Source organism: Miscanthus floridulus, chromosome 19, assembly GCF_019320115.1.
Source record: "Miscanthus floridulus cultivar M001 chromosome 19, ASM1932011v1, whole genome shotgun sequence".
Lineage (NCBI taxonomy): Eukaryota > Viridiplantae > Streptophyta > Magnoliopsida > Poales > Poaceae > Miscanthus > Miscanthus floridulus.
Window position 1 is genome coordinate 13,544,440 of NC_089598.1, and position 16,375 is coordinate 13,560,814.

At 45.2% G+C, this 16,375-nt stretch overlaps 1 protein-coding gene and 1 non-coding gene across 2 annotated transcripts; one reads left to right on the forward strand and one right to left on the reverse strand.

The window, feature by feature from the left end:
- The first annotated feature begins 4,808 nt into the window (after nucleotides 1-4,808).
- Nucleotides 4,809-4,879, forward strand: TRNAG-GCC (transfer RNA glycine (anticodon GCC)). The gene has a single exon. It is a non-coding gene; the product is annotated as a tRNA-Gly (tRNA).
- A 143-nt stretch (nucleotides 4,880-5,022) lies between these two features.
- LOC136527581 (translation factor GUF1 homolog, mitochondrial) lies at nucleotides 5,023-11,753 on the reverse strand. The gene is made up of 12 exons (XM_066520363.1): nucleotides 11,362-11,753; nucleotides 9,488-10,226; nucleotides 9,155-9,311; nucleotides 8,986-9,040; nucleotides 8,480-8,547; nucleotides 8,301-8,405; nucleotides 8,128-8,199; nucleotides 7,926-8,039; nucleotides 7,335-7,475; nucleotides 7,000-7,059; nucleotides 5,496-5,767; nucleotides 5,023-5,408 (listed from the first exon to the last, which is right to left on the reverse strand). The coding sequence occupies exons 1-11, from the start codon at nucleotides 11,671-11,673 to the stop codon at nucleotides 5,593-5,595; spliced, it is 1,998 nt and encodes a 665-aa protein (XP_066376460.1). The 5' UTR covers nucleotides 11,674-11,753; the 3' UTR covers nucleotides 5,023-5,408; nucleotides 5,496-5,592.
- Nucleotides 11,754-16,375: the final 4,622 nt, after the last annotated feature.

Sequence of the window (16,375 nt, forward strand, 5' to 3'; positions counted from 1 at the left end):
TTCCCCCGGTGGGGAGGGAGGGCGTGTGTCGGAGTCACGATGGCGGAGCTTTTCCGCCTATTGAACGGTGGTAGCTTCTACCAGAACCCAGAGGTTCCAGTAGACCTCCCGCTCTCGAGGGTCGACGGGCTCGGGAAACGCCATGCAGAAGCATCGCCACATCGGCAATGTTCTGGCTAGCCTGAGCGAACTGTGGGGGATCGTTCCCCATCATTCACGATGTCGTGTTTGGACCTGGCGGGCGCGGCCCCGGGCGCCACCCGCCGGGTGATGTGCATACGGCGCAACGTGCTGCACCGAATGCGCCGGCGCAGGCGGCGGCTAGTTCTGCCGCCGTTGTCGTAATTCCTCAGCGTGCGCTCGTGTAGACACGAGGGCCCATGCGCATGGGTCTAGAGGGGTGTGAGTCTGCGCAGACTCCACAACCACCGGCGGCTGTTCTGGAGCGTCCGCCATAGCGCACTCCCGGGACGGACAGTGGCGGGGTGCCATGTCGCCGATGCTGGAACCGTCGCTCTCGCCCTCGTCATCCATGAGTTCGTGGAAAACGGCAGGAGCGTAGCCTGCCGTTCCCACAGATTCGGTTGCGAGGGGGGATGGCGCCAGCATCCTTCGGAGCCCCTGAGCGTATGCATCCGCGGTGGACGCAAGGCCATAGGGGAATCGATCGTACGGTGTTTGTGGCGTGGGCGATACAGTCCCTCCGGGTGATCGGTGGGGGATAGTAAATGAAGAGTAAATAATAGTACGCATATTACTTACAGTGGGGTTTGAGCAGAGAGTTTGCTCGAAAAGAAGCGCAGATGCCGCGTCGTCGAAGTCGTGTGTCCCGGAGTTGATGGAGGGCGCCCCTCCGATGGGTGCCGGGACGTGAGCCTCCTTGCGGAGGTGCAGTTCGATGACCAACGAGAGCGCGGGAAACTCCAACGAGCCAAAGCGAATAGTATCACCCGAGCCGGCCACGGTGAGGTGGCGGAAAAGTGGGCCATCCGATGACCAAAAAGTGTTGAACGTTCAGCGTCTTCCCCATGGACGGCGCCAACTGTCGGTGCAGAATGTGACCAACTAGTAAATCTTTGTAGTTTTGCCATACGTTGTGATCGGAGGTGGCCTAGCACTCAATGACACAGGGTTTATACTGGTTCAGGCAACGTGCCCTACGTCCAGTTCGGGTCGGTCAGTGACTTTATTCCTAAGCCCAGGTGCTCGAAGTTTGCAGTGGGGTTACAAACGAGAAGGAGAAAGATGGGGTGTACAAGAGGTCCGGTCGGCTCCGGTTAGGAGCTACGCTATGAGCTAAGTGTTCAAGCGTGTGCTTGGGGTACGAACCCGGCGGTTCTGTGCTTGTGAGCTGATGAACTCGATCGATGTTGGTTTTCTCAAAAGGACTAAAGAAGCTCTCCTTTGTTGGAGGGAGCGCATCCTCTTTTATAGATAAAAGGGATGGCTTTATAAGTAAGAGGATGAGGGTACGTATGCTACTGGGCTCTGTCGCCCATGCCGACGGGTATAAGATAATGGTCGGCGCCTACAACACTGTTGGTCGTCACTGTAGAGTGTCAGATGTACGTGGGAGGTTGCGTTGCCTTCTTCAGAAATGGCAGATGTTGGTACCTGCAAAACACTGTTGATGCCTAGAGGCATGTGAGGAGTTTCACCACGTTCACCTGGTACGGTAAATCCCAGCGTCCACAACACTATCGATGTCCAGAGGCATGTGGAGGGCCTTACCGTATAGGAGTTAACGGCGCCTACAATACTGTAGAAGGAAATGTCGACGCCTACAATACTGTTCGTGTCAGGGTGGTTGCAGAGTACTGTACAGGATATGGTCCCTGGTATCGTGGTTTGACTATGTGCGCCCTGGCTTGCTTTTTCCGTTCGTCTCCTGGTTCCTTCCGAGCGGGCGTTCCTAGTCGGATGGCCCCAGTCGGTCCTGGTCGCGCCAGTCGGAGAAGAGTGGTGAGCAGGGTTTCTGCGAACCCCGGTCGGAGACGCAGGGTCGGAGTCAGAAGTAGCGCTTTGGGCAGCATTCCGATCGGAGAGGCCGTCCGGAGGCGGCTGGAGTCCGAAGCGAGAGCTCCGGTCGGAGAGGTGGGCCGAAGTAGTCGACAAGCGGGTGTTGTTCCTCTTCGGCCAGACCTTTCGGTCGGTGACTGGACCGCTCTTTCGGTCTGTTGTTTTAGATCCTTGGACCGGCCCATGAGTTGTGTGCTGCCTGCTTGGGCCGAGTCTTGGCGTGGAAGCCGGTCCCCAAGGAACCCTGGGTTTATGAACCCGACACATTTTCTCGTGTATTCAATTCACGACGGAAAAAGTCCAACCAGGCTCGATCGCACGTCATTCTGCAAAAAAAAAAAGAGCATGGAATATTTTTATTCAACTCGCTGCATTTTACATGTACCACATTGTTTCAGTGACCAGTTGAGGTGTATGAATATGATCCATTGTTTTCGCTCAAATAAACCCAAAAAACAAAAATGAGGTGTAACCATGGCACGACAGATGCTCCAAGTCATAACTCGGAACAAAGGTAGCAACTAAGAATGGGTTCAGGCGTTCAGCAAGGTACTCCAAACTCCAGGATGGTTTACCATCAATCACCAAATGCAAAAAGATGGCAGCTCTGGGTTGCTACAGGAATTCGTCTGTACCAGATGAGAAGCCTTAGCTTGTGCATGTCACCACAGGAATAACTTCAAGCACAGGGCTCAACAGCACTGCTCAGCTCACATAGGTCAGCAAGACAAGGCTGCAGTGCTTCGGTCTCTGGAAATCTTTTTAGCAGGTGCAATCATTATGTACTCAATGGAATAGTTGTGTTTGGACTTTTGAGTCGGTAGCTTCTCTCGCTAATAAAATTTATTTTCAGGGCATGGAATGGATGGGAGAGAGAGATGTGATGATTTGGATTGTCAAGACTCTCAGAAGATTGGAGGCCAACGTTCAATCAAGAGTTGGAAGTGAAGATAGAGATTATTATACAAAAGCTGGACGAGTGGGCGAATCAACCACCAAGAATCGGCCGAGTTCCGAAGGCGTAATCAAGATTGGAGTTGTTGGGCGTTCAGTCTTCGGAGTGGGTCTACACAGACGTGAATCGGCAAGAAAGTGAACTGGAGTCAAGTCAAGTGCCTTAAGCATCTCCAGACTATCTATCCCTAATTTATGTAGTGCCGGTGAAAAAATCAACTCCAGCAGGCTCCCTAGATCCAACAAATTTGTTGGCTACCCAAATCCCCCTCCCACTACCCATTCCTGTTGAACCACCAGAGACTACTTATTTCTCGTTCGCTTGTTTCTTCCCCGCGCGCCTGAGCCCGACGCAGGGAGCCCGCCGCCGCCGTGGCCGCGCCGTAGGAGAGCCCGACGCCGGCGCAGGAAGTCCAACGCGCCACAAGGTAGCCCGCCGCCATCGTCGGCCCTTCTCCGCCGGATCTGCGGTCGAGCCACCTCTCCAACCTGCCGTCCGAGCCGCCGCACCGTCCGCTGTCGGGAGCCTGCGCCGAGCCTCGACGCCAACACCGACCCGAAGCGCCCCACTGCAGACGGCTCATGGAGCAGCCACGAATGCGCCATCCACCGAGCGCATCTCCACCTTGGCGTGCCAACCAGATCCGCTTCGGCGGGCCGGAATCTCCCCGTACATCGGCGGCGGCCTGTGCGACCCCGTCCGACGCGCCCCTCCCCTGCAGGTGCCCCTCCTCCGCCATGGCCGAGTTCATCTATGATGGGGAGATAGGAAAGAGGCAGTGCCGGCCCTAAAGGTAGGCCACGAGGTGCGACGGCCGAGGGCCAAGCGGAGGAGGAGCCCAAGCCCAGATATATAAATCTTCAGGTCCTATAGTCCATTAAGCATTAGCAAACTAATAAGAAGAGAGACATAGAACTGGCTAGACGGTCTAAAAAGACAAAATTAGCATTTCTTTTCTAGTTTTCTTTCCCCATGGCCCTCGGGTAGAGAGGAGGCGAGGAGTCACGCTGCACACAACACACTCTGATCGTGAGTTCGGGACGTGCGCCTTACACGCGCGGAGCTGGCGAGCCGCGCCGCCGTGAAGAGCTAGACTACTGAAGACACGGACACGGCGCACGAGGACGGCGACCAGACAGGGCTCCACAACGACGACATCTTGATTCTTTTCTTCTTATGAATTGCGATCACCGATTTGTTGTTTAGGCCTAATGTATTTTTTTCTTTTTATTTTTAATTCAAATTAATTATTTGTATAGTATTCCAGACTTCTAGTACTTTATACCCATATAGTCATATTTTTCTTCTAATTTACATGTTAGAATTTTATAATGTTACATAAGAAACATTTGTCATGGGTGAGAAAAGAAAATGAATATATTATTTTTTTAATCTACATTATTTCTCGATAATTATCATACATCTACAAATATATTCCTTAATCTATATTGTTCCTCGATAATTATCATACATGTTAAATTAAAAATATGTTATTGAATTTGCTTTCGTTTTGCAAGTAAAATTAGCGCATATATATTATAAGATTTTATACATGGTGAAGATGGGGCGTTACGACGAGATCGCCGGAGGGCCCTTATAATCCTAAGACCGGCACTTGGAAGAGGACGACATGTAGGACACACATGTCATTCTCTAGAGGACGAAAGTTGAGACCAAAATTCAGGGAGTATGAAAATGGATGGCCCAAATAGAGTTTTAGATAATGTTGCTGGACATGTCTTATAAATTGTAGTCGCTGGTTATGATGGCCTCTAGCCTGTTTTGCACTTTTGCGATAACACACAGATGTGTCACGTCAAAACAAAACATAATAGCACCAGTGGTCTAGTGGTAGAATAGTACCCTGCCACGGTACAGACCCGGGTTCGATTCCCGGCTGGTGCATTTTTTTTATTTTTTTTTCTCAACTTGTGTGTCTGGAGCTAAACAATGCTCTCAGCCACAAGGGGCGCGTTCATTTCAGGATGAAAAGGACAACCAGACTACAAGGCGGGCACGATCTCCCGAAACTCCAAAAACATGAGATATCTTTATTCAATTCAACTCCTTTTATTACATGTACCACACTGTTTCAGTGACCAATTGAGGTGTATGATCTATTGTTTTTGCTCCAAAACATTATCTAAGACAAAATGGGGTGTAACGTGACACGGCAGATTATCAAGTCAGCAGCGAAAACTGTGTTCAGCAAGGTGCTCAAGGATGGTTCTCCATCAATCAATAAACAAATACAATGATGGCGGCTCTACTGTGTTGCTATGGGAAATTCGTTGGCACCAGCTGAGAAGCCTTGTGTATATCACCACAGTCCACAGGAGGAACAACTTCCAGCACAAGGCTCATAGGTCAGCAGGAAAAAAATTTAGCAGGCGCAGGTGCCATTATGTACTCAATGGAATAATTCTGTCAGGGCCTGTGACAGGAGATAACTCATGAGATTCAACTCTAGAAACTACTGACGGTTTAACATAATGATTTGCAGAACAGATAAATAACTCACCTGTCAGAAGACGACTAGAAGAGGCTGCTAGCCATCACCACACAGCTACTTTTAAAATTAGGACAGCTACCAAAACTACCATTGCAGTGGATCCCATCTATTTTGAATTGGAGACCTTCAGTAGCTCATGAAATGCTTCCTGAGGAATGTCGACAGATCCCACACGTTTCATGCGCTTTTTGCCTTCCTTTTGCTTCTCTAGCAACTTCTTCTTCCGAGTAATATCACCACCATAGCACTTGGCCAGAACATTCTTCCTCATTGCTGACAGGCTGAAAATGGTTAAAGAGAGCATATAAGCAAAACCTGTGTGACAGCAACATATTATTCAACTCTTTACCTCCCATCTACATGGCTTTTCAGATACAGTTAGTTACTTAGTTAGCCTGATAACGAACAATGGATTTACATATTATTCAACTCTTTACCTCCCATCTACATGGCTTTTCAGATACAGTTAGTTAACCTGATAATGAACAATGTATTTATTTATTCATACTGTGCCGAAGGACAATGCCGCTAAAACTAGGACAGCTTCCAACTTCCTGCAGGTTGAAAGCTAAACCTTTCAGATATGCTGCAACCAGATAGGGTAAGACTGGAGATGATTTCCCAAGGCTTTCTTTTTCTCAAATGCGCAATTTCCCAAGGCTGATTGGTAGTAATTTTAATATTTTATATTAACTGAACAGGTACATCTTTTAGGCCAACAGAAAGGTTTAGTTGGAAAGTTTTGAAACCCTTTCCACCTGGCCCTGTTTGGATCCATACGACTAACAACTAGTTAACTAATTTTTAGTCTCTAAGGATCCAAACAAGCAGACTAATTGCCAGTCCACTAGTCAGACTTAGTTGTTAATCCATTAGTCCATAGATAGGAGCTAATAGGACTATTGTTAGTCCTAGTCCATCCAAACAGGGCCTTTTGACAAATTTATCGTCCATAAGGATCCAAACAGGTGAGCCAATGGGTGGACTAAACTTTAGCTCATCCCACAACTAGTTGGCAAAACCAAGCTAATTGGGACTAATAGGTGCAACCAACCTCAAAAAAGTCAAAAATACCCCTCCTTAGTCTTTGCTTGGGAATAACAGCAGGTAGGCAAGGGGCACAAAGGTCTTTGCGTAGTAATAGTACCATACATTAGTCCTAGGATCCAAACAGCACAGGACTAATTTTTAGCCAGCTAACTATTAGCCAACTAATAACTAGGTCTAGTCCCAGTCCAGACTAACAACTAGTCCTAGTCCATCCAAACAGGCCCTTAGTTGCTAGAAATTTAGTTAGTTTATTACAGAAAATGCTCAAGAGCAATGATTGCTCAAGAGTCAAGACTACTGTCTTAAATGTTCTGGATGAATGGATAGCAGTGCTGTCGTAGATTCAGTTAAATGTACATAACAATTTCAAAGCAGTTTGGTATAAAGAATAATCTTCAACCAAATAACAATGCCAAAAGTAGAATATACTTCAGAAAACTAATAGCAGCTTCGAAGATCTTACGTTTCCCTTGCAATAACCTTTGAACCAATTGCTGCTTGTATTGTGATCTCAAACATTTGCCTGCATGAAAAGAATGAAATAAATTATGTTACGCGGCACCAAATGTAAATCATGTCGCAATTCAACATGAGCCTATAGCAAAATTCTGCTCTAAGCCTTGCAAAAGTCACCAAAAAAACTGCTCTAATGTTTATTCTCGTTTGCAAGTCCATTCCCTTTGCAGCTAATTGCACTTTTGTAGTGTAACTAATATTGACCCAAAAGTAATGTACTTAAACAGATGCTCATATCTCAAGCACAGTACACATGTTCAAGAAAAGGAGGTTGATGAATACCTTTCTATAAATTTCTTGAGCTTCTCCACTAATTCCTTTCCAACCCGCTGAGCCTTCTGGTTATGCACTATAGTTGCCATAGCATCAACAGGTTGACCATTAAGAAGGATGTCCATCTTAACTAGCTCAGATTGTTGGTATCTGTCAAAGAGAAAAGGGGAATAAACTAATGATAAGCTACATAAATTTATGGTATATTTTTCTCTTCATATCATCGATTATACTTTGGAACAGATTTTTGCAAGCCACTTAAAGAGTAATTTTCACAAAATTGATGATGGATGCATTACTTAATAAGTCAAACAATCCCAGGTCTGATCAAAAGAATGTTTCGAAAACCTTGTACACACAAGACAAGTGCTCTCTGTGTATGTAATTACTAGTCATAGGCTAGATTCGAAAAAGAAACATTCAGGAAGGTGTACTAACACCTTCAGAATATAAAGGACTGGAAATAAATAATAATAATAATGACGAAAGCATATGAGGAAGTGAAATAAAAACATGATATTTTTCTCATGTGTAAATTCCAGAAATAAAAAAAGGTGTAGCCCGACCATGCCTTGTTATTGCATTCACAATAGGACTTACTCAGAATCTTCATAGTCAAAAGTAGCATAGCCCGACGTAATGCCCTTCAACTCATTGTAGAAGTCCACAATTATCTCCTTCAATGGTAACCGGTACTTCAACAGAGCCCTTTGGCTGCATCAAAAATAGCCATATGAATAAAAAGCCAAGAATTGACGAGCACTTAACAAAACTGAGAGATTTGAAAGCAAAAAAGGTTTACGCATCGATAAATGTATATTCTAGCTGTTCGCCCCTTCTTTCTGAACAAAGCATAATGACAGGCCCAACATACCTGAAAAGGTGATTGAGCATGATAACAAATTTCTACTTGTAATGCTCAAATATTGAAATTTTTTTTTGTAGAAAACAGGTGATAAAGGAAGCGGGTCTTACTCACTAGGGATAATGATTGTTGCAATAACTGTGGGCTCCCAACAGGCTGCTACACGCTTTCCAGGATTCGAAGCCAAAGCAGCAGGGTTCTCAACTTGCACCTTGCTGATAAAATAACCTAAAAAGTTTTAGTATCCTACTAGAAAACGGAGGTAGCAAATACAATTGTGAGTGCACACCTTCCATCACCATATTCAAAAATATAAGGTACTGTTGGTATGGTCGATATGACTTGAGCTCCATATTCCTAAATAAACGCAGTGACAATCAGAACCTCAAGGCAATTTAAAGGTCACACAAATTTTGTACACTATATCACATCTTATAACTTCCTCTTTTTTGCCATCATATTCCAATCCCTCCCCCCGCCCCCCCCCCCATATGTTCAAATGAATGGAAGAGTTTCTAGGCTGACACAGGTAACCAACCTACTTAAAAATAGTAAAATATATAGGACCGTTAACCTTATGAAAAAAGATATTCTCTAGTTTTTTCTGCAAAAAATATTTCATCCTTCTAAAAGCAGCACCTCAAAGTTACAAATTTCCTTGAGATACTAGCATAATAATTAGGAATGAAGCTCTTTAATTAATTTTTCAACATCAATTGATGTATTGTGTGTCCTGAGTACAAATTATGCAACAGTAAAAAATCAACATATCAAGATTATGCGAAAAAACTATACTTGCTCAAGCCGTTGATGGAATACATCCATGTGTAGCAATCCTAGGAAGCCACATCTGTAAAGTAGTCATAAAAAAATAAAAAACAGATTACAGCAAGTCCCAGACTCAGTGTAATGAAAACAACAGAAACGAACTAGTTCACATGTAGAAAATCTGGTTCGGTGGTACCTGAATCCCATGCCAAGTGCATTGCTTGTCTCCTTTGTAACAGAGACACTGGCATCATTACATGTTAGTTTCTCAATCGCATGGCTAAGAGCTTCAAAGTCAGAACCATCAGCAGGATAGAGACCAGAGAAGACCATGTGTTTCGCAGGCTTGAAACCTGAAAGACTATTCTGTATGATGTCGCATGCAACCAAAAACTAAAAAAAGGGGATATGGAACAATGCTATGGGACTGCAATAGATCATGCCTGTTCTTTTCAGGCTAAATCAGACAAAATAAAGAAGTGAAAAATACAGACGAGACTATAAAAATGTTTAGAGTGGGATTCCATACCAGGAAGTGGCTCGACAGTACTCTTTGCCTGGTGAAGGGTATCACCAATGCGTGCTTCTTTAGTTGAACGCATTCCACTAATAACATATCCAACTTGTCCAGTGTAGAGAACTCCAGTAGGTGTAAGCTCAGGGTGCATAATGCCGAGGTCAAGAACTTCATATGCACGGCCAGTTGCAGCCGAAGCAATCTTATCACCTTTACGCAGAGCACCATCAACAACAGCAACATGGCAAATCACTCCTTTGTATTCATCATAGTAGGAATCCAAAAGCAACATCCGTACAGGTGCATCACATTTCCCGGGTGGGGAAGGTATGCGTTCAATAACAGCAGGCAATACCTGTTCAAGGCCTTTACCAGTCTTGGCAGAAGTAAGCAGAGCTTCACTTGGATCAATGTCAAATAACCTCTTCAATTGATCCTTTACATTATCTGGATCAGCAGTCGGCTGATCAATCTTGTTAATCACAGGAATGATGCTCAAATTTGATTCGAATGCAAGGTAAAAGTTTGCTATTGTTTGAGCTTGTACTCCTTGTGCTGCGTCAACTACTAAAAGAGCGCCCTGGCAAGCTGCAAGGGACCTGGATACCTCATAGCTGAAATCCACATGGCCTGGCGTATCAATCAGATTAAGCAAATATCTTGGCGTATCTGAGTCCTGAGATGCAGTAATGTGCCTGTAGAACATGGTTGCTGTTTGTGCTTTGACTGTAATCCCCCTTTCTCTCTCAACCTGGTCCCCACGTCAATAAATGTTACAACAGAAGACACAATATCAAACTAGACATCAAGGACTGATCCAATATCAAAGCAGTTTTCTGAAAGTAATGCCCAAATCAGAGTACAAGGAAAAGGAAGTTGAGGTTGTGAAAATAAACACTCCTCATTAAATGTAGTTGAAATCACATAATATTACAACCTAAAAAGTTGTACTATCTCAAATTGTGAGAGTTAAAAAGATGAATACAGCCACTCTATTTGCATTATTTGGAATAAAAAAAATGGAACTATTCATTTTTGGGATCTGATAACCTCAGATGAGCTGGCATGCTAGAAATGGCTTCTCATATTAATAACTGTTATACTCACTCAGGTCACAAATACTTAAACACATTTGACTTTGCATGGTCTTCAATGTGTATCTTTGACCGCTAATTTCTTCTAGAATATATTCTTAAAATCTTTCAATATAAGAGATTTCGCCAAGTATTTTGAAAACAAGCTGACCAAATCTTGTCAAATGTATAAGACATTTGGCATTTAACTTGCACGCTTCCAAAATAAATAATGTAATTCTAATTGATGTTTGTAGTTTTAAAGATTTGACCAATCTTCAATTTTGTCCTAACAACAACAACAAACAACAACAACAAAGCCTTTAAGTCCCAAACAAGTTGGGGTAGGCTAGAGTTGAAACCCAACAACAATTTTGTCCTAAACATCAAGTTTTTGTGACCGGAGGTAATAAGAGTTTATACTGTAGGTAAGATAAATACAGTAACTACAAGATACAAAGTCACAGAATATGGACAGAAATTGTTAGAAGTTTCAGTCATGAAGCTACTAGCAGTATAGGCATCAACTGATATGGAATTAGCGTAACATTGTGCCCACAAATAGACCTTGACACTTACTGGCAGTGCAATGGTAAAATCTCAAAAGGCCAAAACGTAACAACTATTTATAAAACTAATTCAAACATCAATGCAGTTCCAGAATCTGATCACGAAAACAGTATGGAAATGGTGGTCTAACTGACTGATCACCTCTCACCATCTGATAGTTGAGCGGTAAAGGGCCAACATTTTACTTATTTCTCTAACTTATCGAACAAGAAGAAGAGTGAGCGGGAAGAATTAGCGTCGCACTTGCAGCTTGTCGAGGTACTGGGGCTGCCCATGTCCCTTCTGGATGGTGCCGGTGAGCTCCAGCAGCCGGTCGGCCAGCGTCGACTTGCCGTGGTCGACGTGCGCGATGATCGAGAAGTTCCGGACCCGCTCCGGCGGGTACAGCGCCAGCTCCGACCCGGACACCGCGCCGCGCGCGCCGTGCTCCGGCGACGCCTGCGACGACAGGAGGCACTCGGGCTGCTGGAGCGCACTGCGGCAGAACGCGGGGGCAGCGGCGAGGTGCCGGGAAATTCGGCGAGCGGATCGCCGGAGCGCGGCGGCGCCGGCCATTCCGAGCCACGGGAGGGACCGGCCGGCGGCGGGAGCTAGGGTTCTGGGAGGGATTAGGCGGAAAAGGCAGATTTGTGGCGTGGAACCGGTCTATGGGTGTGTGGCTGACGTGGCTATTTGGTTCCATAATTAATTGCAAGAGTCAGTTTGATGTTGTTTTCCGGCCTCTGCGTGCGCGCGACCAAACAGAATTAAAAGTTTCAGTTTTTGGCTGAAAAAACAAAAAACAGTAAACAGCTCCCGTTTGGAGAATTAAACCCATTCTAAGAATTACTTTCTCCATCTCAAATTATAAGATATTTGACTTTTCTGACATCAAGTTTGACCACTCATCTTATTTAAAAATTTATATAAAATATCACTTCTTTTGTTGTAGCTTGCTTTATTAATAAAAGTTCTCCAAGAATGACTTAAAATTGACTATGTTTGCACAATTTTTTTAAATAAGACGAGTGGTCAAACTTAGAGTCAAAAAGGTCAAACGTCTTATAATTTGGGACGGAGGTAATACAATTTAGACATAGATTAATGAAGCTAATATAGTTATATATGAAATATATTGTATATTTATTGTTAGGCATACAAGGGACATATATATATATATATATATATATATATATATATATATATATATATATATATATATATATATATATATATATATATATATATATATATATATATATTGTATTTCTATTGTAGTGAGGTGAGTTGAAGAGTGTGTTATAAGTTGGAGAGTATAATTATAGCACAGTGATATATAGAATCAATTTACATCTCTCATCCAATGAATTTGAGATAGACTTATTTGTGAGCTTATAAAAGTTATGGAACATTAAATTCCCCAAATAGCCTAATCCATTAAGTAGATTTTAATTTCTCCAAAATAAAGGGATCCAAATGGCCCCTAACAATTTTTTGAGCATAAGGCACAAATTCAAATAGCAAAAGCTAAACATTGAGCCTTTTAAAAGACAATTCATCAATATTTATATCTTCAAATAGGTTTATTATCAAAATATATTTTACAATTAATCTAGTGATATTAGTTACATGTCATAAATATTTAGTCAAACTTGAGATTGTTTGACTTATCATAAAAAGAGATTTATATTTTTTATGGAGGGAGTATTTTTTTCTTTTTTTTTAAATTACACAGTACAACGTAGACGTTCACAACACGCACGTACACTCACCCCTATGAACACACATACGCGATTCCTACCTCTATGAGCACCTCCAAAGGACTGAGCCGGCAGATCTTGAAATTCACGAAGTCACCACATGCGTCTCGTTGTCGACGGGGACGTCGTTTATCACTGAATGCATAGCGTCGTTAAATCCTGAAATAAAGCGCCGTTAAATCCTGAAATAAATCCAGAAAAATACGAGCACCCGTATTAAGTCGAAGACTTGAACCCGAATGGACAGGTTTCACCATAAGGAACACGACCAACTAATCTATGATCAGTTCGCATGGAGGGAGTATTTGCTAGCATCATCTGGAAAGTAAAAACTTTTACAGTATTGGCACTGGTAGAGCTTGAGCGAAATCTCTTTTATAGGCCGGTAAATTGGAGGGACCACTAACGATGCACAAATGATATTAGCCATGGTATACGATATGGTGATTAAGAATTTTTGAGAAGCTCGGGGGCTGTGGCCCAGTCTAGTCTATTGGGCATAGCTGCTTGTTGCTGCTGCAATTTCGTAACTACCAACCATTGTCGCATCCACAGCTAATAGTGTAGCTACCAAGAAAGTATCCCCCATTTCAAATTAGAAGATCTAGATATATACAATGTAGATACATAGTAAAAGTATTGGATATGGAAAAGACAAAACATCTTACAATTTGGAGCGGATGACAAAGCCTGTCATTTGAGGATTGATGGTAGCCATCTTAGTGTCTCATTGTCAGTCAGTTTGGTGTAGTTCCAACTACTAACACATTAGAAATACATATAAACCCTTTTGTATGTTTATGTGATGTCAACTGCTAGCACAACTAGAAAAACATATAAACCCTTTTGTATGTTCATGTCATGCCAAACTCTCACCCTTTTAGGTCCAAGGTTCTCTCCAAAACTATGATATGGAGTCTTGACCAACTGGAGCATGGTAGTGGCTTGTTTGAAAATTAGTTCTTTTAATTTCAATTGCAAAAGAAAGACGCCTTTGCAGGCCATAACATGGACATAATTGCAAAAAGACCACAAGATCCACACGGTTAATACTTAATAGAGTGTTTGGGTTTCTTTTGAACCAAGGACATCGAACATGGTAATACATTCACACTATACTAAGGCTCTTTTTGGTATATCTTTGCATGTCGTCGATCGTGTCATCCTCGCGCCATGTCATCGCTTGCCTCGTCGCATGCCGCGGCCGAGGTCGCAGAGTGCAACCTCCACATGCTCTCCTACCGTGTAGGGAAGTCGTGTTCGGGTTCAGCCCCTAGCGGTTGGCACGTGGCCGTCGCGATGTCGTAATTTTCCCGTTCACAGAGGTGGGCCTGCTGGAGGTCGCCTCCTATAGTGATGATTCCGTGAGGTCCGGGCATCTTGAGCTCCAGGTAGGTATAGTTGGTGACGGCCATGAACTTGGCGTAGCATGGTCGGACTAGGATGGCGTGATAGGCGCCGGGGAAATAAGCTATTTCGAAGGTGAGCGTTTCCATGCGGAAGTTGGCTTGACCTCCGAACGTCACGGGTAAGTTGACTTGTTCAAGGGGGACGGCCAGAAGCCTAGGTATAACTCCGTGGAATGAAGCACCGGATGGTCGTATAGCCACTCACGAAAGCCCCATGGCGTCGTAAGTCTCGTCATAGAGGAGGTTGAGGCCGCTCCCGACGTCCATGAGGACTCGAGATAGGCGGGTCTTACCGATGATCGGGTCGACGATAAGGGGAAAGCGCCCCGGTTGTGGAATGTGGTCGGGGTGATCCTTTCTGTTGAAAGTGATCGCGATTTCTGACCATTTCAGGAAAGCTAGGACAGCTTTACCTAGGGTGGCTGCATTGACCTCCCTAGTCCTGAGCTTCTGCCGGCGTTTGGACTCATACGCCACCGGTCCATCGAAGATCATGAGGCACCCTTTCGGGTCGGGATACGAATCCCCCTTCTCATCATTGCCTACGGGCCCAGACGGCGCGTCCCTACCGGTTGCCTTGTAGTCGCCATTGAAGTAGCGTTTGATGACGTCGCACTCCTTGAGGGTATGCTTGACTGGATAGACATGATTGCAACATGGCATCTTGACTATCTTGTCGAAGCTGACATGGTTGAGCTTGCCAGTCTTCTGCTTGTGGACCCTATCGACCGCCGTGATGAACTCGCTGTCACGGCGCCTCTAGCTGTCCTTCTTGCCCTTTACCCGTCGACTATGGTCTTTAGCCTCGTTCGTGGGTTTAGCTTGAGCCTTACCCTTGTATTTGCAGAAGATTGCACGGTCAACCTCCTCACCGGAGGCATGTCTTGTCACGAGGTCGAGCAACTCCCTCGTTGTCCAAGGTTTGCAGTGTCCAAGCTCGTGAACGAGTGCTTTGTTGGTCATGTCCGCATCCACGATATCGGGAAGCTCATTGCACTGCTTGGAAAAGCGATGGATGTACTCGCGTAGAGTCTCTCCCGCTTTCTATTTGCAGGCCTTGAGATCCTAGGAATTTCCAGGGCGCACATATGTGCCCTAAAAGTTCCCTATGAAGATGTGCTTGAAGTCTGCCCATGAGTGGATGCTGTTCACGGGGAGATGCTCGAGCCATGCTCGGGCGCTTTCTGCAAGGTAGAGCGGCAAGTATTGGATGATGAAGAGATCGTCGTCCGCCCCGCCTGCTCGATAGGCGAGGCGGAAGTCTTCCAACCACACGACAGGGTTGGTGTCCCCGGATTACTTGATGATGTTCGGCGGTGCGTGGAAGCACGCCGAGAATGGTGTCTGCCAGATCCTTTTCACGAACGCCTACGGGCCATAGGCGTCCGAGCTTGGGTTGCATCAAGTGTCCTGAACCCTAGGATGTTGGCCATGGTTGTCCGGGTCGCTGTCACCGTAGTGTCGTTGATCTTTGCCTACCCCATCCGATCCATGGCGCCTGTCACCTTGAGTTGGATGGGCATTATGGTTTCCGACGTAGCGGCTACACGCTGCGGAGGGTTCCCGCCTATGTGCCGCGCCGCCGTCATCTGGTCAGAGCATGCTTGGCGCGCGGCGCTCCTTGGGGGCACCATGTGCCGAGGAGATGTGTACGAAGCTGGCCTCGTGATGCCGCCTCTCCATGGAGCTTTGAGCCTATTGTACCGCTGTAGTTTCTAGCAGGTCTCATAACTCCTAATGGACGTGGTTTCCCTCATCGGTTGAGGGCTCAGGGGCTGTTTGCATGATCATGGCGGCCACTACGATGTTTTGGCTAGATCGAGGAAAGATGAGCGTCTCCCTCTTGCCCTGTTGGATTTGATCGTACACACGGCGTGCCGGCGCCCTCAGCGTCGAGGTGTGGCGGACTAGGGCATCCGTCGTCGTGGTGTTCGTTGACTTTATCAGCTTCATGGGCCCTGGCTCATTCTAGGTGCTCCTAGTCATACTTGGCCTACTCTCCGAGGGTCTAGGGAATCGGATTGGTGTCATCCTCTGCATCCTCCGCTGGTGCCGCCCCATCCTCCAAGAGGTGCAACACATTGCATTCTCTTAGCGGATGGCAGCTCC